Here is a 26,885-nt window from a genome sequence, read left to right on the forward strand (position 1 = left end):
TTACAAATTCATTGCTTCTGTTAGCTTTCTCTCCTCAGGAATACCATTTACCTGCAAGTAGAGAGAATTTGGTATCATCCAGCAGTGGCAGATGATGATCTGACAATGTTGAACTGCTAAGGGGTAGTACAGCACAGGAACAGTTCTATTAGTCCTCTACCATAGCCACATGGGGGACACACAAGTACAGCTGGCACCAAAAAATAACAATACACATGAGAACATTTTGCTTGTTGGCTTCTGGGGAGGGAGATGTGGGAAGCAATGGTTTAGTCAGAAATTCACCTTTCACTTTGGGATCTAACAGACTTTCTAGGGAGACAGGTTACAGGTTGCCCAAGGAAGTGGTGAAAGCCCCATTCCTGGATGTTTTTAAGGCCAGGCTGGATGTGGCTCAGGGCAACCTGATCTAGTGGAGGGTGTCTCTGCAAACTGGACTGAGATGAGACCTGAAGAAGCAATTCTTCCCCATAAGTGTGCTCTGCTCTTCAAATTACTAACTATGGTCTACAGAAACTTTAAAATAGAACTACCTTCTTATCATGGTGGTGACTGGTAGAATGTTAATGATCCTGATTATGTTATTTGGAATCCTCTGCTGGAAAGAAAAAAAATTAAACCATGGATGCCTAGTTCTAGAAATTTATTTGGACTTCAGCATGTTAGTTCTATGCATTGCCTAGTTGACCAGATCAATAAAATTGATTGCTGAGTTTGTAGTTTTGTTGCTAAAAAAGATTTTAAATGACAAAAAAAAAAAATCTTAGGAGCACTTTAACTTGGGGTAAAATCATAATTTCCTAAAATTCTAACCTTCTGACAACATGAGTCATAGATATCATGTAGAAGATAAACTGCAAGAGGCACCCCCCCATCATGTCATCACGAAAGCTCTTGCAGCGTCATGTGCTCTTCTGAGCTGTAAAGGAAGGTGTCACTGCAAACTAAGATAAGAGGAGGGAATGTTTCCTGTCACAAATAGTTTTTTCTGTGGTGGGTATGAAAGAGCCAGGTGTATTCTACCAAAATCAGGGGCTACAGGAGGACTTTTAAGATCTGGGTTTATTGTAGCTCTTCAGTGTGACCTGGAAATGACAAACGCGTGATAGCTTCTACTTCATCCCTCTTCAACGATTTCTCACAGTGCTACCTGGTGATTTTGCACCTTTTTTACTGCAAGACAGACTGGATTCCTTGTAACAGAACAGCCACAACAGAAGAGCTGAACTGGGTGATGTTTTGAGTGTTAGGAGCTATGCTAAATGTCAACCCAAACCAGTGCTGGAGACTTTGATTGCCATTTCCAGCAGAGGTCCAATAGAGCACACAAACATCAAAGCCAGTAGAACTGCAGTCGGTTTGAGGGCTTTAGAAATGTTTTTAATTTCCAGATAACAAAATTAAAACACATGGGCAGAAGCATCTATTATATACTTGCCTCAAATCTTTGAAATGTTGTCATACGAAATTCTCCTTTAATCCCCGAAAGCAGTAATGAAGAAGAAGGATTTGGAATGAAAAGAGTTGCTTCTGTAACTCCTGAGTTCAAACAAGGCTTCCTGCTGGAGCTGTGATCCCCATAGTATGTTCAGTGTATGTCTCTATCTATGGCTAGTTTTGCATCAACACCTCTTTGAATACTCAAATTATACTTTGGCCTCTGCATTTCCCTTCTCACATGGCTGTGGCTGCAGCTTTCTCTCACACCTGACACTAAATGGAGAATCGTAGAATGGCTTAGGTTGGAAGGGACTTTAGAGGTCATCTACTCCAGCGGCCCTGCCATGGGCAGGGACACCTCTCAACTAGACTTGGTTGCTCAAGGGCTCATCCAACCTGACCCTGAACACCTCCAGGGAGGACACATCCACAATCAGTCTGGGCAATCCAGATTCTCACCACCCTTGTACTGAAGAACTTCGTTCTAAGATCCAGTCTAAACCTACTCTCCCTCAGCTTCAAACCATTATCCCTTGCCCTGTTGCTGGACATTGTTATGAAAAGTCCCTCTCCAGGCTTCATGCAGGATCCCTCCAGATATTGGAAGGCAGCTATAAGGTCCCCATGTAGTCTCCTCTTCTCCAGGCTGAACAACACCAGCTCCCTCAGCCTATCCTTGCAGCAGAGGAGTTCCAGCCCTTGGATCTTTGTGGCCCTGCTCTGGACTCCCAACATTTCTATGTCTTTCTTATGATGGGGAACAATCAGCCTTAGCCAATATTCTGATGGGATCATTCATGGCCTCAGTCACTGCAACAGGATTAGGGAAAATGAGCTAAAAGTGATGACTGAGGCATGGAAAACCTCCAGCATGGGTATGTGCCTCACCACAGGTTCCCCAATTGATATTCATGCTTAGGAACAGCAATAGAGAGCTCCTTCTTCAGAGCTTAGCTAGCATTGCTGGGAGCAGGAAAGTTTTGGAGACTCTGAAGAGTTCAACCACAGTGGGGAATCTGGCTGTAGCTTCTTGTTGCCATAGAAAATTCTTTCTAGGAGGATGTTTCTAACTTAGCTTAGAATCCAGTGCGTTATGCTGAGTCCTAATGCGTTTATCCTACTTGTTCAATCAATCTGAGCCCCAAATGTCCACTGATGTACAAAAATCTGGAGCGACAATGCTGTAAGACTTCACTACACTGGGAAGTGGTTTCTACTGCCCACAGCCTGTGTGTGTTTTCACTACTGATTGCTCCACACTGGTCACTTCACAGCTGCAATATTTTCTCAGTACTGACCTGCACTCTGCTGCTGTGGAATCTGGGTCTGATGTGGCAGGTTCCTACAAAGAACAATTTAATATCTTGAATTAGAAGAGTCTGAATACTAAGTAACTTCTATTTTTTTTTTACCTTGTGAAGCAATAATCCATTTCCACCATGCAAATACAGTTGTCCAAAGGTTAGCCAAGTCAGTGAAAGGAAGGAGATTATTGCCAAGGGGTAGCTCCTATTATTTCAGTTCTCAGATAGGATCAAAGCTCACATGGTGAGAGACCAGAGGAGTCATGGCAGGTTTTTGATGTTATGCAAAGTTTGTTTTCCATAAGTGGTGAACACAGAAAAGGTGACAGTATTTGCAGCTTCATTATTGACTATGGAATGATGAAATGCCAGCTAGTTTTACACACAGGACCAGTTCACTCACCAAGGCAAAGTTACATATTTTGTGTCCTGTTTAAGTGTCTGTTTTAATAGCCCTAGCTAGTGAGGTTGCTTTTACACAAAGGAATTAGGAACTGGCATGTAGCTGAAGGGGGATACATACCCTATGTAAAACTTGGGAAAGACCAGGCATAAAACACTGCTATTCTGGATGGAGAGGGAACTGTAAAAGAGAGGGCAGAGCACTCTGCAGTAGCTGCACAAGGCAGAACTCTGCCTTCTGGAGAACTTAGTTTTGGGACAGGGAGAAGAAAACACTCCTCTAGCAGGTACCTACATTATGAAGAGAGCTCAGGGCAAGCATAAGTAAATTAGGGCCAGGGTAGTGCTGGGGCCATGCAGGCCTGCCAGCTGAAGAGCTCCCAGATGGAGCTAGTGTCAGAGCACAGCACTGAAGAACAACGGCAGCCACTTCTGCAACCACTACCTCAGGTGTGCACAACCCAACTCAAACCAAACCCTTCTAAAAACATCTTGCAAAGCAAGATGTCAAAGCACCAGGCAAGCTGTCCTGATGGTGTCATTAAGTTACTGATAAATCAGGGACTAGGAATCAATATTTCTCTGGTTTCTATGTTGGTGAGAGGCTGGCAGCAGTGGAAATGGCTGAAGGCTCATCTGTGTAACTGAACATGTCCCTGTTCAGTGACACCATTCCAGACTTAACCTACCTGTGACAGACACACCACTAGCTACTGACAAAGTCTGGATTCTCTCGATGGAACTATCCCCAGCCCCACTGCTAGTTTTGTACCAGAAGTCCAAAGGCATGGCTTCAGAGGCAGGTTGTGTAAAATAGAGCAGTTCAATCAATTCCTCTGTCAGCAGCAGGTTTGCTCCAAAACACGCAGAAATGTCACCTCCTTGCCAAGCCATTTCATTTGCCTTTAACATTTACATTCCTGCTTGAATTGCAGGAACCTCAGAGCAATCCTCAGCTAGAGCCACTGTTGCTAACCACCATGATAAACACAAGCTCTGGGATTAAGTGGTGCAACCCAATGAGAAAATCTGAGTACTTACTGCTGCGTCTGCATCAGTGGCATACTGGTGTTGTCATAGCTGTCTGTGTGAAGGGGAGGCACAATCTCACCAGTGACTGGGTGGAACACAGGGAGTGTGGAAAGAGGCCAGGCTATCTCTCTGTTCTTAGACATGTCACGAAGCTCTTTGGTTGATTTCTGTATAGCACTGTGGTGGACCAACTGGATGCTGTAGCAGGAGGAAATTAAATACATATTTTAAGTGGTCCATCAGAATGGATAAACTTGAACAATTATTAGTTGTCTTAAAAATTACAAGGACCCTGAGGCATGCTACAGACTCTACAGTAAGTTTACATAGTTAAGTTAATAAATATTTAATAAATATTGGATTTATTTAATTTTTAAAGCAGTAATTATTCTATTAAGAATGTGCTGTCTGGGTAAGGACTTTTCATAGGACCCAAACCTGCGCATTTATTTGGTGCAGTTAAAAGGTTTGGTTAACTCCTGATTGTTGTGGGAGAGCCATAAAAGCTCACAGGTTAATTTTAAACCACTCCATAGCATAGGCACTAGATACCTTCCAGGATATTTCCTTTCCTCTCCACTGCCTTTAAGATAGAGGCTGGGAAGTTCAATAACCAATAGTTTAAATGAGATATTAATATCTTTATTCTAATAGCATTATTTTATCTTGAATTGAGAGTCAGTAATTTCAAACCCTTTTTATTCTGGCCTTCTATCCTCGCCAAGACTCTGATTTAAAAGCAGCTTTCACATTGATGAATTAAACCATGGATTAGAGAGAATGAGAGAAGTTTATGACACACATGTATGAAGCATGACAAGCTACCAAGAATGAAAATTAAATGGTAAAAGAAAAATAACAGGAAAGAAGACACTTACTCTGGTGTTTGCATGTTTCTCTTTTCCCTAAAAACAAAACAAAATTTATGAATTAAATAATAGCATTGATAGTTGGAACATTAAATCTATCTGGTAATGAGGATAGTTGGTGATGCACAAATGCTGACAAGGTTCTTGCCAAACGCCAACTCGGCAGCATTTGCACCTGGTTTTATGGTGAGGCCTGGATGGACACACGCAAAGAGGTGTGCTGATGAGAGACACACACACAGACACACACACAGAGAGATGGAAATGCAGGTTAAAGAGCAAGCTTCTGGATCAAATAAATTCTGTGACAAAATGGAACTGTAGTTGGTGTAAGAAATGGCAGGAGTTGCGTTACTTGCTGCTTTGCTTTTAGGTGGTTTATAATAAGGCTAAATTCAGGTCATCTCCTCAATCAGGTTTATTTTAGACAAGTTAGCATTTTAGAAATTACTTATATTTCCCTGTTTCCACGATCCTTTATTAGCATTTTAAGTGTCTGGGGGCATTTTGTGTGTATGCTGAAGTGTTCAACCCTTTCAGCTACAACAGTTAAAGGCCCTACATCCCTTTTCCTGGCAGTTACTGCCTGTGCTTCCATGAGGGGACAGGTCACTATTTGAAGCTGATAGCTCTTGGTTCATTTTAAATGTTTTTAATGAACTGAATGGAATTGTCCTAACAAACATTATCACCTTAGAGAGCCCTGCAGATATCAGTGTGTGAAGGTACTCACACTCCTTCCCGTCGGCAGCACATGATATAGGCAAGGATTAGAAAGAGCACCAGTGCTATTGCCGAGGGCACTGCCAGTGTGATTAGGAAATCCGAGTAATAGTCTCTGCTTTTCAGGGTGTCAGAAGGTGGCTTGTATTCCCCACCATCAGGTAATATCCCCTCTCCACGGATCACTTCCTGAAAGGTGGAAACTTGTTTTGTGTTGTCAACCTGGTACCCAGAAGAAAAAAAAAAAAAAAGAAAAAATAAAGACAATTAATAAAATAACAGAATGTCAGAGCAGGCAGTGTGTAACCAGCTGGAACATCTACAAGAGTCCATAGCACACATCTGAAGTTTCATCCAAACCGTTTCTTAAGAGAATCAAACCTTTTATTTTGTTCAAAGCTTCTGATCAATGCTATAAGTGATACTCTAATATCTTACTTTGTTCTGTGCCTGCCAGAGAGCTCTGGTTTTACAGATTGATTTATGGCTGAAGATGAGCCAATGTGTGTCCAGGTGACAAGAAGGCTAACAACATCCAGGCCTCTACCAGCAATAGTGTGCCCAGCAGGACCAGGAATATGCTTGTCCCCCTGTGGAGGCCATACCTTGATGACTGAGTTCAGTTTTGGGCCCCTCACTACAGGTGAGGTGCTGGAGTGGGTCCAAACAAGGAAGGGTCTGGAGAAGAGGTCTAGTGAGAAGCAGCTAAGGGAACTGGGATTGTTTAGTCTGGAGAAAGGCAGGCTGAGGGGAGACTTCCTGGCTCTCTACAATTCCCTGAAAGGATGCTGGAGCCAGGTGGGGTTTGGTCTCTTGGCCCTAGTAACAAATGACAGGACCAGAGGAAATGGTCTCAAGTTGCACCAGGGGAGGTTTCTTCTGGAGATCAGAAGAAACATCTCCACTGCAAGGGTTCTTAAAGCCTGGCACAGGCTGCCCAGGGAGGTGGCTGAATCCCCATCCCTCAGAAGTGTTTCAGAGATGCAGAGATGAGGTGCTGAGGGACATGGTTTAGCCCTAGCCTTAGCAGAGTTAGAGAATGGTTGGACTGGATGATCTTAAAGGTCTTTTCCAACCCAAACCATTCTGTGATTCATTTTAGGGCTATCTCACACCAATATTATTGGAGTAAAAATTCCGTAAAATTTTTATTACAAACTCATTCTTTGATACTGATTTCTTTTTGATTTATTAATCCATTTCTTACTAGTCTACCTAAACAACAATACTGCTTTCCCTTGTACGGAGGTAGTAGAGATGGAGAGTGAAGTAGCTACTATTTTCTTCCCTCTTCCTACTGAGCTTCACATCCAGTGCTCATAAAATCCAAGAGGCATGAACCAGCCTGCTTAGGACTGAGCAGTTCTGCTGCCTCCTCCACCCACCTGATGCAGGCAGCACCCTGTCAGGACATCACAGAATCACAGTGATCCCAAAACCCAATAGTTTGGGTTGGAAGAGACCTTCAAGATTATGTAGTTCCTACTCCCTGCAATGGACAGGGACACCTCCTGCTAGACCAGCTTGCTGAAGGCCCCATTCAACCTGCCTTTGAACACTGCCAGGCTTGGAGATGTGCATTTAGTTGATCAAAGCCAGAGTTCTAAGGCTTTTTCTATATCCTAACTCAACTAAGCTCCAGAGGCTGCATTCCTGCTCACAAGTAATCCTATATCTTATTTTTTAATGTCTGTATCTAATGTTCCAAGTAGCACAACCTTTTATTTTTGCTGCTTTCATATTGCATTTAATTGCTCTTCCAACATGACTTTTCCATTTCCCACCTTCATTTCTTTGGTATCTTCAGTTAGATACTACTTTTTAATTTTACCAGTGTTAGCTTTCAAACCCTCTCCAAATCATTAATGAAAATAAATCACATTTGCCTCCATTCTTGACCTTTTGCCTGCCACCGTTCACTGAGAAATCTGGCAGCTGATGGTCATTTCTTGATAATTTAAACTTTAAGTCACAAAACGGTGCAATTAAAACTTCTGCAATGGATGAACAGGCTTTGATGGAACACTAGAATTAATGTTTGGTTGAGCTTCAAAGGCATACAAATTTATATATCTAAGTGCAAGACAGTGTGACAAAAAATAATTGAAGTATTCTCCACTCATTAACTCCATGGTCAATTTGGTGTTAGGTACACCAGGTTTCACCTGGCTGCTGAATCTCTAACCCAAAGCACTGCACAAAAAAATCTTTGTGCATTTGATGTGGCTGCCGGAAGCAGTTAGGGGTTGTTTACCTTAAAGTCAAATTCAACTTACACCCTAGCAGAAAACATTTCACAGCTAGAAGTGGGCGCTGGAGCAAGGCAAGGCTCCTCTCTCCTGCAAAAGTCCCTCCCCAGGAACCCGCTCCTGGTGAACCCAGTGGGCACCTGAGACATCAGTTACAGCTGCCTGAACTTTCTTGGTTCTCATTTCACACTTTCTTCTTAGCACTGCAGCAGCAAAGATGAAGTGAGATCAAGCTCCTGGCACACCAAGCTGAGTGGGAAGGTCACAGCTGGAGCAGTCCTAAGGGAGTCCAGTGCAAACAATTTAATTCTTACTATTAACTCTAAACGGGCCTAAATCATGTCTGGCATAAAATATTGAGCTTCTACAAACACCATGTTAATGCAAGAAGAAAGTAACTCACCAGAGAGATTTTACACCAGTCAATATGGAACTGAGTACGGAATTTTTTATCACAGGTTATGACAGGCTCCATCTCTTGACTGCATCTCAGCTGATTCTGGGGGTTTTCAACTTCCCGTAAGCAGGAAGAGAATGGAACATCTGCCCCAACCATAACATAGACACTGTGGAGAGATGAGTGACAGTCAGGACACCTCTCCACTGAGGTACTCCACCAAACTTTACTGCTCACAGTAAGATTCTGCTCTGCTTTAAAGATTAAAATCCTTTTTCTTGATATTATACTTTAAGAATATAAATAACAGACTGAAATCAAAATTCTTTTTCTATCTGCTTACTCTAAGGTATTCTGTTTTCTGCATAGTGTAAATGTTTGCTTACCATCAGAGTTGTCACATGAAGTCATAAGAGCTCCAAGTGTAGGTTCCTCACTTCTGCAGTACTCACTTAAATTGGGATTACTTGTAGAAATTGCATATAAAAAGTCTAATTCTATCCTAAGGAAATCTTCGGTCTTGCTCAGCACAGAATTTTAAAAGAGTTTCTTCCCATATTTTCAAATTAAATTCACAAGGACCTAATTCTAACATCAACCTGACAAAGCCCTAGCTTCTCTTAAAGGGTTCCACACTGTAGCTATGCCACTGCCTACAAAATTGGCAGAATTCTGAAGGCTAAATGTAAACACTTCATTTAGCATTACAGGACAGAAAATCAGACAATGGTTTGGCTTAGAAGGAACCTTGCCCAGAGAAGTTGTGGAGGCTGCAAGCATGGCAGTGTTCAAAGACAGGCTGGCTGGGGCCTAGAGCAAGCTGGTCTCGTAGGTGGTGTCCCTACCTATGGCAGGGAGTTGGAACTGGATGATCTTTAAGGTCCCTTCCAACCCAAACCATTCCATGATTTTCACTGTAAAATTAATATAGAGAAACTGTTGCCTTTTGAAATGGTATCAACCACGACAGACCCATGGTACAACAGGCTCAGACCATCAGTAAACTTTTCAGATCTAACTGCAATCTGATTTCCAAAATACAAAAGAGCAACTGCAAAGTTTCTAGAACACCTGAAAAATATGAAGCTTTTCAGCAAGAAAAGAAGAGAGTAAAGACTGAGAGATGTGCTTACCCCTCTTTCATGTCATTAATAGGAAGTGGAACTCTCCCTCCCCTGTCCAAGGCTGAAGTAATGTTTATAGCATTCAGGCGCTCTGGCTGCCACACGTTTTTCACTGCTCCAAGGAAGTCCCCAAGAACTTCACTTGCCAGCATTTCTTCTACGTTCATATTCCTGATGAAGAACTCCGCTTGATAGGGCAAAGGGAAATCTATTTGGGAGGGAAAAGGAGGAGTTTTGCCTTAAAGATTCCATAACAGAGTTGGAAGTCATTAACACAATACCACACTGAGGCTGAAACACCTTTCTAAAAGTCTTCCATGTGAACTAGCTCCTTTTGAACCTGATGTGCTCATGTTTCTTTAACAGTCCGAGTAGCTCTTCCTCAAGCTGAAAAACATTGGCTAGTTATAAAGCAACTAGGAAATGGAGAAGTGGACTACAGGAATAGTGTCTCAGCTGGAAACCTTCATTAAACAGATAAAACTACACTCATGCTATTTGGGGCTCAAAACTGACAATGGATTCCAACCTGCAACACTCCAGACTTTGGGTATATAGAAATACGAGGAACTCAATCTGGGGATGTAAAATATTCAGGGGGTTTTCAGCTGAAATGTCCCTATGTGCCATAGTCTGCTGTTTTCTGAATCTGCCTGTACAATTGTTCAGCCTCGAGAAGAGAAGGCTCCAGGGAGACCTCACACCAGCCAGCTAGTACCTGAAGGAGGCCTACAAGAAAGCTAGGGACGGACTTTTCACAAGGGCTTGTAGTGATAAGAGGAGAGGGAATGGATTGAAGCTGAAGGAGGGAAAACTTAGACAGGAGATTAGGAAGAAATTCTTTCCAGTGTGGGTGGTGAGACACTGGAACAGGCTGCCCAGGGAGGTTGTGGATGCCCCCTCCCTTGAGACGTTCAAAGGCAGCCTGGATGAGGCCTTGAGCAAGCTGGGCTAGTGGGAGGCGCCCCTGCCCATGGCAGGGGGCTTGGAACTGGATGATCCTTAAGGTCCCTTCTCCCTTCCAACCCAAACCATTCTATGAATTTATGAATTGATCATACAGATCATACATAAAGAACATACGGAACTAAGCAAACAACACACAGAGTAAAATCTTTCCTCTAAGGTCCATTTGAAGAGGAAAAAAAATAAATTATAGAAAAAGTAAACAAGCTTTATATACATATATATGTAAGTAATGATAGTCTTACCTGACAGAAACAATTTCGACTAAAAAACCCAAAATGAATCAAGAGGGAGAACTGTCACATCCCCTTTGGGCTCCCACATGTGGCTTGAATATCAGACAGCTGGTTTACATTAATTTTTGATCTTAAAAGAGTAAGAGCCCACAAAATGTTTTTTCTTATTCAGTTCAAAGCACAACAGATTTTTTTTTCTGGAGAAAAGGAGGCTGAGGAGAGACCTCCTGGCTCTCCACAGCTCCCTGAAAAGAGGTTGGAGCTGGGTGGATATTCGTCTCTTCTCCCTGATAACAAGTGATAGGACAACAGGAAATGGCCTCAAGTTGCACCAAGGGAGGTTTAGATTGGATATGAGAAGAAACTCCTTCACTGGAAGGGTTCTCAAACCCTGAATAGGTTCCCTAGGAAAGTGGTTGAATCCCCATCCCTGGATGTGTTTCAGAGAGGCACAGATGGTGGTGCTGAGAGCCTTGATAGAGAATGGTTGGGTTTGGTGATCTTAAAGGGGCTTTTCCAAGCCAACTGCTTCTCTGATTTTCTGTACATACCTTCTGCTGACATGATATTAATGATCAAATTATGTCTTGCTGTCTCAAAAGTCCGCCTGTTATATGCCGTGATCTAGAGTCAAACAAACCAAAAGATCTGATTGCAAAGCAACAATGTAAAAATGAAACATCAGTGAAAATTCAATTGATTATTTAGCAATGTTTATCACCTTTTAAACGTTTGCCTCCTTCATGAAACAATCTAAAACAGATTACATGTCTCCTTAATTTCAGACGTTAGTTCATTCACTTCAGGGACAAGGGAGAGGCAGAGGAGTGGCAATAGGTACACAACCATGCTGCTTCTCAGCAGAGCCACAAAGCACAGTGACGCTGATTATTAAACAAAGAAAAGTCAGAGATGCTGCACGTCCGGATTGGAATCAAAAGGAGAAATGCCCTGGAGTATCTTCTGCAGGTTCCTTCCAATGTAAAAGAAAGGCTTACCTGACACATCCTACACCATGTAACAATTCCATTACAAAACTAATAGAAAATAAAGTGAGGAGATTTTAACTCCTCAATACTGTTAATTTTTCACAGGATTGTTTTAACAGTAGTTTAAACATGCATACCTAGAAAAGCCAACTCTCTGTACAGGAACACAACAGCACCCACTCTGAGGCTGCCCTCCAGCAGTGAGAGCTGCCAGTGTGGACCACACACCTGCACCGAGTGACTGACAGTGGTGGAGGTGCCTCTGTACTGAATACTCATTCATCACAAACCATCTCTGCACAGCTTTCAGAGGAGCTTGAGCTTAAGAAGATTACCTGCTCTACTGCAGGGCTCTTCTCATTCTGAGCTCTCTTCCAATTAATTGACCTAACCATGACATCATCTCCAAAACGACGACACGATGAAAGTTATACTGAGGGAAGGAACATGCAACCACTCCTCTCAGGTGGCACTAGGGAGTGGATCAAATGCCATCTGCCCTCCTCACATGCTACAGAACTAATTTAAAAGCCACAGATGAGAGGGGACTGCAGTCAATTAATTTACATGCTAGGCAAGGCTTAGTTCAGATATAGGCTTGGGGTCAGACTTAAATGGAGGTCTTGATGTAGATCCTAGAATCTAAAGGCACATGCCAGCTAAAAATAAGGGCAATTTCAAGTAAAAAGTTTCCTCTTCAGAAAGCTGAGTCTGCAAGTACTTCAGCACATAAATCGTTTTACAGATGGGAGTAGTTCTGCTGACATCAAAACTCTATCATGGATACAGAAAGGAGCATGGGTGAAATTATCTCCAGTATAACTTAACCTTCAGAGATGTCATTCTTGAGGAGGAACAACTACATCAAATGCAATTTAGAAAAAAAGAAAGTCATCAAGGGTTTAAGACAAATGTGCTGCTTATGCAGCAAAATGGGCACAAGTTAAAAAGCAGCTTTTCCAACACTGTGAACCGTAGTGCGTGGCACAACACACAGCTCTTTTTCCCTTCTAGTTGCTGCTCAGTAAATAATTGGTGCTTTGAAACATTTAGACAGATTATTACCAACAATAAAGTAGTGGGGTTTGTAATTTTTACACTCACAAGAACAAGATTAAATACATGGAAGTGCTATCTAAAGTTCAATCTACCAATAAACAATAATGAACCAATTAATAGTTGATGAAAAATAATTTAGTTTTTAAAAGCACAACAAAGCAACCCTAAAACCTGATTATTGAGTGAACACTGGGGAAAAGTCTACCTCATATTTAGGGAAGACTGTTGCAAACCTTAAAATTCAGATTTTTTAAAATAAAATTCAGATTTTGAATGCAACTGTATTACATTTAATGTTTATTATATTTTATTAATATTTCAGTAATTATTCTATATTTGTTATATTTAATATTTGTTAATTTGTTTATATATTTATACTATTTTATAATAGTTATATTTTCTAACATATCTATATTTTATAATAAAATATACTTTTTATATGTACACATATTTTAATATACATGTAATTATTTGTATGGATTTATATAGATTTAATATATTTATAGTTTACTGAAATGAAAAGCCTCTTAGAAAGATGAAGTGCAAGAACCTAATGATACTTTAGCAAGGAACATTCCGTTTAAATGATTATTGCTATTTCCTTGTTCTACCTTAAAGCATAAGATGAAATTTCACACAACTTGCCTTTCTCTCAAAGAGGACACAACGGCACCTAAGAGAAAACGTTCATTTCACAAGTCCTTGTGTCTCTGCCTTAAATCTTTTTCTAACAGTAATTAAGTATAAAAAAGTAAGAGGCAATGCCTTTTGGCAATTCTGTACCAAAATAAATCTTTGTGAGCCTTCCAAAGCAAATACCTCAATGATGGTTGGCTTGCCCACATTTTCTACAGTCGGTGAGCCATAGAGCACTCCATCACTGTATGGTGTCCTCTGGATGTAGCGTAGCCAGCCAGGTCTGTCTGGGTAACCCATCAGGTTGGTGTTAAATGTTATAGGATCATTACTTATTTCACCTAGATAAGAAAAAAATTCTATTAGACCATTTACAAGAGAATACTACACAGCTCAGTTCTCCTACTTCTAGTAGAAAATCCTATTCTGTCTTCCCTTTAGATCTTCTACACATGTCCAAAAGGAAAAACTGCTGCTAACCTTCACCCTATCAGAAATACAGGAAGCCTTCCTCAGCTCTTGTAAGCATTGAGAAATTCCTATCTGAAAAGTGTGACCAACTGCAGAGATGAATGTGCCTGAACCTTCTAGAGTCCTGGCTAACTCTCCGTTCTTGCACGCATTAACTAGTAGGTCTGAACATAAGAAGTTTCATCTAAACATAAGGAGGAATTTCTTCAATTTAAGGGTGATGGAGTACTGAAACAGGCTGCCCAGAGAGGTGGTTTTGATTATGTGTGCCCTGTAGATACAGTACAGGGGGCCTCCTATTTTTATAGGAAGCTAGAATAGTTATATTTCTATAAACAGGATATATTTATAGAGTTATATATTTATATATTCTATATTTATAGAGTTATTATTCCTTTCCATCACTGATAAGCATGTAGGGCAGAACATTCTTTCTCTTTCCCACTTGGTGGTGAGGCTCTGGAATAGGTTGCCCAGGGAAGTTGTGGAAGCTTCAAGCCTAGAAGTGCTAAAAGGCAGGTTGGATGGGGCCCTGAGCTGGTCGAGTAGGAGGTGTCCCTGCCCATGGCAGGGGGGTTGGAACTAGACGATATTTAAGATGTCTTCCAACCCAAACCATCCTGTTATTATTACATAGTCTCATATTTGATTCAATGTTCTATCCTGTCTCAAGTTTACTCCATGCTTTCAAAGTGCTCCATCACACAGCCTGATACCTGCTACATCTGAAACAGTGATCAGGTAACTGGCATTTTTAACAGACAAAATTAAACTTCCTCGGTTTCATATTTGATGTGAAAGTAAAGAAAAGGTACTTCCTAATCTCAGCTCTCTGATGTGTTACTCATGCTTTCCCATTCTTCCCAATACACAATTATTTTGCATTTCTGCACAACCCACAACATTTCCACCTTGTAGGACCATGTATTTTATATCCTTTGAAGGCACTAAAAAGTGTTCTTTTTCAGTTACATGCTGAACTCTAAGGTATGCAAAGCAGACAGACATTTTAACATTTTATTACATTTTTATATAACATGGAAGATGTTAGCATCCCATACCAGTCTTTGGGTAAGGAGGAAATTCCCCCTTAAAGTACTCTCTCTCCAAAACATGAACAAAAAGAACTCCAGCAGAAGGGTAAACATTCCGATCAGAGTGCACCTTGGACAGAATTGTGTACACTGAAAAGCAGAAGGAAAGATAAAAAAGACAGAAAAAGGCAAAAATGAGACATGCTCTGGATAATACAGCATGCATTTCAACAGCAGTGTGGGCAATCTGGCAGCAGGAAAGCAACGGGTATTAGAGACCTGTTAATAAGTTTTTAAAGGTTGGGTGGATTTAAGATGAGAACACAGAGCAAAGCCTCTCTTTGCCCAACAGGATCCTTCAAGCACTGCAAAACTGGCTGTGCACAGAAGTTGGACAAACCGCTTGTATTGCAGTAAAAGAAACCAAAAACCAACAAGGGAGGCTATTGTAATTTTATAGCTGTTTATTTGTAGTATTACATGAACAAAAATATATGCAGTGGATGATACAATCATGGTTTCTTGGTATTTTACATACAAGTAAGATGAGAAATAAGAAGGAAGTTCACCAACCATGTTATTGATTGCTCACAGAATGAAATGGCAGTTTTCATTCTTTGTGCAGAACAAGACAAAGCAAATTCACTTCAGATGAGGATTTCTGAGTCCTTAAAGACAGACTTTCTTAGGCCAGCAACTTCAGACAACAGACACCTAAAAATCTGTTTAGAAAGCTCATTATTGAAGAAGAAAACAAAAAGTGAAGGGCAATTAAAGGCCAGCCACTAACTCCAAACTAAATGAGTCTGTATTTTACAGTACTCAGAATTAAAAACCTACAGGAAACTTGAATTAGAACCACCAGCATATGTAAAAGCAGTAATTTTTTAAATGCAATTACAAATTTAGCTGATTAAAGTAAATCTTCTTTAGGTATGATATCTGACACAGTACTATGTGTGTGTGTCTGTAAATATCTATTTATATAGAGAGAGACATATATACAGTGACACAATATATATACACTTTAATCCAAAAATCATTATGACACACTAAATGGGTAAGAAACCACTTTATCATCAACCTAAAAAATTCAAGTGTAAATGGAGAATACTGATCTAAAAGGTTTTTCTCATGGTGTCTTAACAGGACACACTCTAGATCATATTACCATCCCACATCATTATTCAACTTTAAGTCAATGCCCTGAAAGAATTAATCACATTACTGAGAATGATTGTCAATAGATGAGTGCTACACGAGTGGCAAATAAAGAGGAAGTCACAGATACAGAGCCCCACAGCTACCTGCCTTACTTGCTAAGCTGAAAGAAACTTCTGGGAAGTCCTATCTCTGAACAAAGACTGTGGGCTATGCAGGGTGAGAATACTGTCAGAGGCAAAAGTGACTCAAAGAGACCGCAGAGTTGTCATAACAAACTCAAAGGAATGAGCTCCACACCTCCTAGAAGATAAAAGGGCTAATTTCAGACCTCAATCAGTAAACAAAATACATCTGAAATGTGGATCAATCTTATGTAATTTTGTAATCCTGCTATAATTTCTCCAGCCTTCTCATTAAACCAACCTTCTTACTCGAGATCTGCTTAAAAAGCCACTGCTAATTAGGCATTAATCACAGATATTCCATCCCTCGAACCATGTACTCTGGGTGGAATCTCTCTCTCCTAATTTTAGATGCCTACAGAAACAACATCCACCACTGAGGTAGTCAGGCTCCTTTTATAGTCAGCAGAGAAGAAACAGACGCTTCTAGGCTTTGATTAATTTGATTTCTCCAGTAAATGAGATGAATCATGTCCTAGATTCCTAACTACACAGACTGGATCTCCACTGACTGCAGAGGCAAGCTGAGAGGAGATGCAGACAGCTGCAATGTGGAGCTCTACGTTTAGTTACCTGCTTCCCACTCTTCAAGTCTGATATTGCAGAATTAATAGTCTCAAGCTCTGGATATATTATTGATCAAATCCCCACTTTTGGAAGCTGCTTTTAACATCTGAACTGAGTATCTGTCTAATCATTTTTCCTTGAAGACAAAATAGATCCAAAATTAAAAGAGTTTATTACAATTTTGCATGGTTAATAAACTAGGTACTTTAATTTTAATCATGTAGACTTAAGTAGAGTAACATTGCTATTTGTGTAATTAAAATTAGCAAAGTGATGAGCCAAAAAACCTTTGTGCTCATTTCTGTGAATGAGTTGCAAATGGAGCAAGGAAACTCATTAATTTCCTATAAACTATTTTTAAGAAAAAGCAGAAAAAATAATTTATAAGCTAAATAGAGCAGAGAATCTTACAAAAATATGGTGGCTGGCTAAAAATGTGTAAAATACCTAGAAAATTTCTTTTTTTCCATTTCTAATGTTGGACTCTAGAAATAAAATGCATTTCAAACAAGAACAGTAGAAATGCAATGTGTATTTCCTCCACAAGCAATAGTTTTAGAAAGGAAGGATAATAAAATCAGCAGTTACTGGAAAAACCCAACCCCACCTGTCCAAGGTAATCCATTGCCACCACTAAAAGTCTGCCCACTGCTAGTAATGAGATATTTCTCTGTGAAGTAAACACACCAATAAGGACTGCATGCAGATAAAAAAAATAATGACCTCGGTGGGAAACCAGAAATGCCTCTCAGCAGGAAAGAAACCCACCCAGCCATTTTATCTTACAATGACAAACACAATGAAATGACACAAGTATGGAGATGAAGAATCTGCAAGTCCTCACCTCCCTTGTCAGAAGCCCTCTTCTCCCAATATGAAGTTCCTCCCAAATCAGAAGGAAATTGATGAGTCTTCAGCCCACAACAGCAATCACTGCTTTTCAATAATGAAACTAGTGAAATGCTTCTCTTCAGAAGCTCTTAAACCCCACAATTGTTTTGCTAAGAGTGCCTGAGGCTGGAGATGAATGTGTAATCACCTTAGGTGATCTAGGGAAGAAACTGAATACACTTAACCAACCTCCAGATACTCATCTAATACAGCAGGCTGCCAGTTGTGAATTGCCTGGGCAAATTCCCTGTGGTAGATAAAAATCTTGTGGATTGTGAAAGGTTTCTGTAAAACTGGTCATGTGGAATTAAAAATCTTCACTACACAGGATCACAACAGACCCCTGCTAGAAAAAAAAAAAAATGACAGCATATCAGCTACCTCAACAGCACTGTTTTCTTCTTTCATGTTTCCAGATCCTTTGGAGGGTTTTCTGTAGGTTCCAGGATAAATTTCTGCAGAAAGGATGACAGGAAATGGCCTCAAGTTGCACTGGGGGAGGTTCAGGTTGGATATTAGAAAAAATTTCTTGACTGAAAGCGTTTCCAAAGCCTGGAGTGGGCTCCCCACAGAGGGGATTGAATCCTCATCCCTGGAGGTTTCATAGAGGAACATGGTTTAGCCTGAGACTTGGAAGAGTTAGAGAATGCTTGGTCTTGATGATCTTAAAGGTCTTTTCCAACCAAAATGATTCTAGGAAAGGTTAAAAGCTCTGGAGATTGGGAAAGAATTAATCAGGAACTGAAGGTTGGAAAACACACATCACTCTCTTTGACACACATACCAAAACTGTCCCAGTTGTTCTTCTTGCAGGTGTTGAATATGGGCACAGCCAGGAATTTAGCTAAGATTCTATCTGATGACTCTCTCATCAGATCCAGAAGATTCCAGAAATTTCAAACAATTTACCTTGTTAGCTGAAGCCTGTATGTTGATGATTGTGATGGTGTTTTTAATTTCAGAAAAACATCCATCTCAGGTTTTTCTGGGGGCAATTCCAGTGGCTTCTCTCCCCATTGATTTTGAGCAAGATGAAGCACAACTTCAGAAATCACTTGACTGGGGACCAACGCAGATTGCCTGCCTGGCTGGGCAGTCAGAGCAAAGCCTTTTCTCAGCTAGTGCACACTTGCTCCAATATTCTGTGTGCACGTGCAGAAACGACAGCAAAGAAGACTTTTTATGTACATCAGTGAATAGACTTTCTTGGATTGCTGCAGCAAATTTATTTTATTAAGCAAACTGCAGAGGTGTCTCCAAGCACCAGCTGTGGTAAGAAGTGCAGTATTAGGTGTAACACAGCCATTATTTCAAGCAAAGCTACAAGAGCAGGAGCAGCTGGGGAAGACTCAGAAGGACAAGCAGGTCTGTAAATGTTTAAAAGATTGAAGAAATGTAACATTTCCCAGATAACTTACCTGGCAACAGCACCTTATTTCTAAAATAAGGACATGACTGGAAAAGCAAGAGGAATATTAAAAGCAGACTTGACTAAACCAATGTGGGATTTAAATTCACAACCTAAACTCACCATTCTTCTCAACAGCCTTTATTCTGCTGATAACATAACTGTGGGCTCGCTTAGTCGTCCAGTTAACTGTTCCATTATTGCCATCAGCAGAGCTTAACAACATAGCTTTTGAGAATAAAACATGCAAAAAAAAAAAAAATTAGTCAGATCAACAAACTCCTACAAACCAAGTAACAAATGGGACCAGATGCCTTCTACACCAGGTTTTGGGGTTGAGGAACCTCAGGTTTTAAAAATGGTGGTGTTTGATTTGAATATATAAAACCTTTCTGTTAGCTTTTTGACACTCATTTTTCTAAATAAGTTAAGTTTACACTAAATGCTTAAACCTTTGCAGACACTTCTGCTGACAAAATAATACCCACAATGAAGCTACCTAAAAGGAGGTTGTAGTGAGGTGGGGTTTGGTCTATTCTCTCTAGTATCAAGTGATAGAATGAGAGGAAATGTCCTGAAACTCTGCCAGAGGAGGCCAAGGTTGGATGTTAGGAAGAATTTTTTTTCCTGCAAGAGTGGTCAGGCACTGGAACAGGCTGCCCAGGGAGGTGGTGGAGTCACTATCCCTAGAGGTGGTCAAGAAATGTGTGGACATAGCACTTTGGGACATTGCTTAATGGTCATGGTGGTATTGGGTTAATGGTTGGACTCAATCACAGAATCAAAGAATGTTAGGGGTCCAACTCATCTGTCAGAGCAGGATCACCTGGAGTAGGTCACACATCCAGGTGGGTTTTGAATGTCTCCAGAGAAGGAGACTCCACAACCTCTCTGGGCAGCCTGTTCCAGATGATCTCAGAATTCTTTTCCAACTGAAACACTTCTCTGATTCTACGATTCTAAGATGATGAAGAGCACTCTCTGGTAAATATCTTTGCACTGGCAAAACCTCATACACAGGGCACAGCCATTGCTGAAATTACTTTGACTGGTGTAGTATATTTTGAGCCAAGTAGGGAAAGTAACAGAACCAAGAGCATGGCTTTGCTTCTATAAAGATGTTTTGCATGGAACAGACTTCCTAGCTTGCAGGCATGACCAGTAATCAGTTCTGAAAATAAAAATTGTTGTCTCCATCCCAGGCGGCCAGAACACAGCCTGAAAATAGCTAGATCACTGCAGCAGAAGGTGTAAGGTTTAAATATGGTGAGGAACAAATGTTTACAGGAGACAGAAGGCAGCTGTGGAACTGACAAACTCCATTTCACCAGCAGCAGAACTGCCTGAGAAAGCTCCTCCTCATCTTCCAGTTTGGGCTCTTTTGTTCCTATTCCTTTGTGATGAAGAACAGACACATCAGCTGTTTGTACAGTTACATGCCAACTGAAAGTGTGGAGGGAAGGAATTGCTGTCAGATGTCAGGAAGGGCAAAGTGGTCACAGTACACTTTTTGGGAGGGAGAACTTGAGTCAAACCCTGGTTGAAAGATGTTATCCAATTAGCATCTTCACCTCCTTGTAAAAACAGTAATACCAGAAACAAAGAGGCAGCAGCACTAGGGGTCACAGACATCAGCCTGCAGGAACAAACATACACTTACTGACAAACAAATTATAGCAACACTGAAAGGGTTGTCAAGCAGTGGAACAGGCTCCTCAGGGAGCTGGTTGAATCCCCATCCCTGGAGGCATTTCAAAGAGGCAGAGATCTGGTGCTGATGGTTTAGCCCTGGACTTGGTAGAGTTAGAGAATGGTTGGACTGGATGATCTGAAAGGGCCTTTCCAAACAAAATTATTCTGTGGTGGGTAAATAGCAAGATAAGGAGGAGCAAGAAGATTTCATTTTTGTCCTTGACACAGATGACTGTTCAAACACTGTCTAGTACTTACACAGAGCCTTCAAGAAGCACAGTGACGACATGAAGAAAGCTGAGGGAAGATCTGTGAATATGATTAAAGGATGACAAGAGAGCCCTTATGCTATACAACACAGGGATTCAAACTACACATTTTATCAAAGAAACACTTTAGAATTCATTTAATCAGCCTTGTACTCACACTGAGAAAAATGTTAATAGTGTCATGCTCTTCAGACGGCTACACACCACCACACTTGCTGTAGCACCCAGCAGTTCTTCTTACAGCAGCAGCAGCTCTGTTCCTAGGAACTCAACATGCCAAGGTGAAGTATATCTGCAGTGTTTTCTAGTCTCTTTTCTTTAATTAAAATTTCTTTTCTTTAAGTTTCCCTCCCCATGGCAGGGAGGTTGGAGTAGATGATCTCTAAGGTCCCTTCCAACCAAACTTTTTTAGTTTATAAATATAACTTACATTGATACTGGTTTATACTTACTTCCCTTTTAATTACCTTTACATAGGGTCTATGTAAAGTGTTTTAATATTAATATTTAATGGCAGAATATTTCACAGAGAAGATAGCCACAACACAATCTAAAAAGGACCTAAGTATCATGGAGCAGCATCCCCTTCCCCATTCCTTTACTACAGTCTGACATCCACAAACCATCCTGCAGTAGCACCTATGCTCCTTGTTGCTTCTTTGAAGTAGGATCTCAAGCCCATCTCTCCCATTTCTAATGCAGCACACAGCTCCACCTCTTTAAAGCCAGCATCTCCCCTCCCTCCCACAGCTCTGCCTGGGACTCTGACCTAAGCAGGTGCTCATCACCTTCATGCCACATACGAGAACCTTGGGCCATGCTTTCACTACCCCTTACTGTCTTACCACACAACTCTGCCCCAAAAAATGCTCTTTCAGTCCTCCACCACATAACCCATCTAGCTCAGAGCCCTTTCCACACACTAAGCTGGAAGCAGAAGTCAATATACAGCAGAGATTTCAAACACACTGCTGAGAACCACCAAGCAAAGCAACCAGGAACTGCTAGCACCGAGGTACAACAAAAGACCCACCAAGCAACCCATCTTAGTCCACAGCTCAGAGCTTTCAGCCAGGCAGTTAGTGAGCCCCATAACTAGTCTGTTAACAAAACAATGGATACTTTGGACCTGCATAATCTGGCCATGGCAACTGCAGCCCTGCAATTCTCAGCAGCAGTCACTGAAATCTGTACCTTCACCTCAGTCAGTAACACCCTGTTCCACACTGAAAACACTTCCAGATAGTCATGTCTGGAAGTTAGAGCACTTCTTGGTTCTATTGCTTCTACTTGCTTGAAAAGCCGCTCAGCTGATCAGAAGGAAACCAATGTGTGTTCTCTGGTTTCTTGGCTCTTTCCTGCTTCTTTCAAATTCCTCTGTAAGTAATCAAAACTAGCAACTCCCTCCTTTCGAGCTCTGCCAAAGGACAGCACTCTACACTGCTAGTGACTGCTGTAAATCTATCAGTATCTACTCATAAAAGCACTCAAAATCTGTAACAAAACATGTCTAGGCTAGGCATTCTTTTTGTTTTGTTTGCAAACAACCTCTCTTCTGAAGAAAGGGGTTTGCTTTGGTGACTGCAACTCCTGAAGTACTTTAATGAACTTCTAACCAAATGTAAAAAAATATTAATGAGCAAAAAGAAAAAAAACACAAAAAGCCTCTCTTTACACATTAAGTTACATCTGGAACATGAATTCCTGCTGTAACTGACTTCTGTCTGTCTTTAGACCTCTGAGATGTCACTGTGTAAGCTACACCACCTATAGATAATGACCTTCTGTAATGAATGGCCAGTTCTTCCCTCCTATAATTAGTTATTCAAGCAATTTGGAAATTGGCTTTATTTATTGATCTGAGTAAGATTAGTACAAGAACTTGAGAGGTAACATCATTGTAGACAGAGATTGAGAGCCCTGCACGAGGAAAACCTGTTTCTTCGCCCTTATGGTTGCCCTTACAACTGAGAAAAAGGGCAAGCATGCTGTGGTGTGAGTTAGAAAACACATCATCTTCTGCCTCCCTCTGCAGAGCCTGGCTAAGCAGCAGAGTGGCACTTCTGGGAACAGAAGGCAGGTGTGCCACAGAGTTTTCTGAAAAGGCCTAAGATCATCTGTCATGATTGTCTTCAGACAGCCCGAGTTTGCCTTCTGATTTTGTCAGGCACTGGCACAGGCTTCCCTGGGAGGTGGTAGAATCCCCATCCCTGGACGTGTTCAAGAAATGTGTGGACATAGCCCTTCAGGACATGGTTTAATGGCCATGATGGTGTTTGGTTGACAGTTGGACTTGATGATCTTAGAGGTCTTTTCCAACCAAAACAATTCTCTGATTCTGTGGTTCTCTAAGTGCAGGGATCAAGTTCAGCCTCGTGAATACCCATCACAGCAACTGTTTTGAAGTAGCCCTGCTACAAGGAGGGGTTCCCAACACATTCCTGGCCACCTAGCACACACCAGTGTAAACAATCCCATCCCACCCTGGTCAGGAAATTGAGCAGTTTTTGGTTGTGGGTGGTCTAGTTTTCAGGCACATGCCCCAATTCACAGTATCACTGTACAAGTTATTTGGCATCCACAAAAGGAAGCAGAGAGAAATGCCTTGCTGTGGAAAGGCAGGAGAATGTTCTCTGGCAGTGGTGCAGCCTTATAACAAATTACTGTGACTATGTAATCACAGCTTCCAAAAGTGACAACAAGGGAGTTCCTTCCCTATTTTGACCCCTTTATTGGGAGAAGGTAATATGATTCCATTGCTGTACAACTCCCTGGGATAAAACAGGCACTCCTGGGACAACACTTAAAATTAATTCTTTAAGGGCAGCAATATAGGACAACAACCAGAAAATGGTGACAGTTACTCAAACAACATTTTGATGACAACTCTCTCTGTTCAAGCAGAATATGGGGACAGTTCACTGGCAAGTATCTCTACTAGTTTAACCTAGTAAAACTCTACCATGTCTGCTTACTATGAAGCTAAAGAACTACCTAGTCTGTATTAGAAATGCTTAACCCTAAATATCACTTCTCACAATATCTCATTTTTTCCTAGTAGTGAAGAAAATGACAATCAGCTAGTGTGTGAGAGGCAGTACCTTCAATTTGAGTACCCTATCAGGCCTCTATGAGCAAAGGTAGGACTTCTGAAATCACTCTTACATCCTTTAAACTCTTCGATCTCTTAAAAGTAAAACATTTTGAGTTAATGTTTTGCAACAGAAAGGATAGGGAGGAGGACAATCTACACTTCTGACAGCAGCCAGCCTCCTCCTAAAAGCCTGCAAGTATGTTTCACACATCTTTAAGAAGCACAAAAAGCAGAAGTCAAGATTCTTCTGTAGATCAAGTGCTACTACAGAAATGAGGGGAAAAAAATATTAGCAGAGGAGAACTCAAAGAAATGTGTTTGCAGATTTCACGCTACTTCTCATGTTCTCCTTCGCCTGTAAGATGTCTTTTTGCCAGGTTAAGTCATGCTTCAGTACCATGGAAGTCTACTCAAGAACAAGACTCAAAAGAAAGGACTTTCAGGCAGGGCTGTGGCTCATGTCAGTGCCAGCAGATAAGGCTGGAAGTCCTTGCACATGATCATAGTTGAGATGTCGGGCTCAGGGAAAGCAGGAGGATGCTACCATGAAAACAGTGGGGTGGGGTTGGGTTGTTTTGTTGGGTTTGTGTTTTGTTTTGGGTTTTTTGGGAGTTTTTTTGCTTAAGGTGATGAGGAGGAACTTAGGTGAGCTCCTGGGACAGTCTGCATCATTCAGCTTCTCTAAGCAGTCTTGTATTGTTGTACCTGAACTCAACCCAGGAACATGCTACAAAACTCCACCTTGATGAAGCATGAATTGTTAGCCGTTTCAAGTATTTCACTGTGCAGAACCTTGTGAGTGTGAAACCTGCCTGCGGCATTACAGCTATTCTTTACATGCATTAGGGAGCAGGATTAAGGCTCCGAATGCAGGAAATGCAGTCTCAGTTCTGACACAGCTGCATTAAGTGGTCAAACTGGGAAGGATACAAAAGATACTCCTTTAGTCAAAATAGTCCAGCCCTGGGAGACAGGCACCAGCCCTGCCAGGAGGTGTTTAAGGCCAGGCTGGATGAGGCTCTGGCCAGCCTGATGTGGTGTGAGGTGTCCCTGCCCATGGCAGCGGGGTTGGAACTGGATGATCCTTGTGGTCCCTTCCCGCCCTGACTGATTCTGTGGTTCTATGCGGAGAAGCGCAGCCCAGCCGTGTCCCCAAGAGCGGAGCAGCCCCCGCCAGCCAGCGCCTCTCAGGCAGGCCCACCGGCTACCCCCTGCTACATGATGAAGCCTCTTCCACCGGCCCAGCCGCCTCAGCCACGGCCCCATCCGGGCTTCCTCAGCTCCGAGGCGCGGAGAGGGGCGGGCTGCGGCTGTGGCCTCCGCAGGGAGAAGGCGAGGGGTAGGCAGGCCGCCGTCCCTGCACCGTCTTCGGGTGGCCGCCGCCGCCGCGCCGTGAAGCCTCTGGACCCGAGGCAGGGTTGGGGGAAGATGTGGGGGGGTACCGGGTTACCGGTGCTCGGATAACGCACCGACGCGGGGCATGCAGTGAGGGAAAAGGCGGGGAGGCTGCAGTGCCGCCAGGAGGGTATATGGAGTCCGCAGGCTGCCAACGAGGCCCGCACCCACTTGCCCGCCGTGAAAACGCCGCTGTGACCGACCTGTCAGCAGGAGGGTGGTGAGGGCACCCCCGCTGTGCGACCAGGGCCCCGCCGTGCAGCGCCGCATAGTTCCCCGTTCCTCCGCCACCTGGTGCTGTTGCCGCCGCCACCACCACCGTCGCCGCATCTTCCGTTCCGCGCCGTGTCGCCGCTGCCTCGCCCCACGGCGGCCGCGGCAGCATCCTCCCCGCCCCGCCGGTTGTCTCTAGGCAGCCCCGCCAGGCATGCTGGGACCAACCGCCCGCGCAGGGCTGGCGGCCGCCATGTTGAGGGGAGCGGGGTGAGCGCTGGGTAGCTGGAGTACCCGGTGCGGTTGTTCCTGGGGACGCGACAGGACCCGCTGACCCTGAAGGCGGGGGCAGGCTGGCTTCTGGGCCTCTGGTAGGGTCGGGTGGCTACCTTGCCTTCCCTTTTCTCCAAGTAGGAAATTGAAATAGCGTAGGATAATTAAAGGAGTTTTTATATATATATATATATAAATATATATGTATACATACATCTATACACAAATAAATATGAAATAGAATAGGTCAGTGAAACAACTAGACCACAGCAGAGAAACCCTAATTATTAGTTGTTAGGTTTTGGGTTGAGAACAGAGCTGGAGAGACCATCTTTGTAGGCCTCATAAGGAGGTGATAAATCACAGAAGGAAAGGTAATAAAGTGTGAAGTCCTCTTGAAGATAAGAAAGAACAGAGTCTTCTAAACAGTTAAGACTTTCACTAACAAGTCCACACCTCTCTAAACGTGTGAACCTCTGGGTCAGCTAGTGAAGCCCTCTCCTCTCTCCTCTCCCCTCTTTCCCCTTCTCAACAGAGATATAGGCACAGCCTGCAACAGGCCTCTCTGCGCTTACCTCAGGCCTTGCAAAGGTGTCAGAAACAAAGACATGGTGAGACAAGGCAGTGTTGATGCACAGGGTGAGAAAGGGAAGGCAGCAGTTGTGGCACCTTGGTACTCACCTCTTGCAGCCCTTCTTCCTCCCTTGAAGGCAGGACGTAAGTGGTAAGACAGGACACCTCAAAAGCTTGTCTAGTGCACATGGTGTGGTGTGCTTATTGAGGCCGTTATGGCTAAAGTCCTTGCA

At 42.3% G+C, this 26,885-nt stretch overlaps 1 protein-coding gene across 3 annotated transcripts; it reads right to left on the reverse strand.

Moving 5' to 3' along the window:
* On the reverse strand, window positions 1-25,923 carry SGCE (sarcoglycan epsilon). 3 transcript variants are annotated; one of them, XM_054384763.1, is made up of 12 exons: window positions 25,797-25,923; window positions 14,959-15,081; window positions 13,610-13,767; window positions 11,294-11,366; window positions 9,550-9,748; window positions 8,423-8,585; window positions 5,781-5,992; window positions 5,057-5,083; window positions 4,188-4,376; window positions 2,739-2,782; window positions 1,439-1,473; window positions 1-51 (listed from the first exon to the last, which is right to left on the reverse strand). In XM_054384763.1, the coding sequence occupies exons 1-12, from the start codon at window positions 25,921-25,923 to the stop codon at window positions 1-3; spliced, it is 1,401 nt and encodes a 466-aa protein (XP_054240738.1). The 3 variants fall into 3 exon arrangements, with proteins under 3 accessions (XP_054240738.1, XP_054240739.1, XP_054240737.1); XM_054384762.1 differs by lacking the exons at window positions 1-51; window positions 1,439-1,473 and adding an exon at window positions 19,267-19,371 and having other exon boundaries at window positions 2,728-2,782; XM_054384764.1 differs by lacking the exons at window positions 5,057-5,083; window positions 14,959-15,081; window positions 25,797-25,923 and having other exon boundaries at window positions 13,610-13,741.
* Between the last annotated feature and the right edge of the window lie 962 nt (window positions 25,924-26,885).

This window comes from Indicator indicator, chromosome 11, assembly GCF_027791375.1.
Source record: "Indicator indicator isolate 239-I01 chromosome 11, UM_Iind_1.1, whole genome shotgun sequence".
In the NCBI taxonomy this organism is placed as follows: Eukaryota; Metazoa; Chordata; class Aves; order Piciformes; family Indicatoridae; genus Indicator; species Indicator indicator.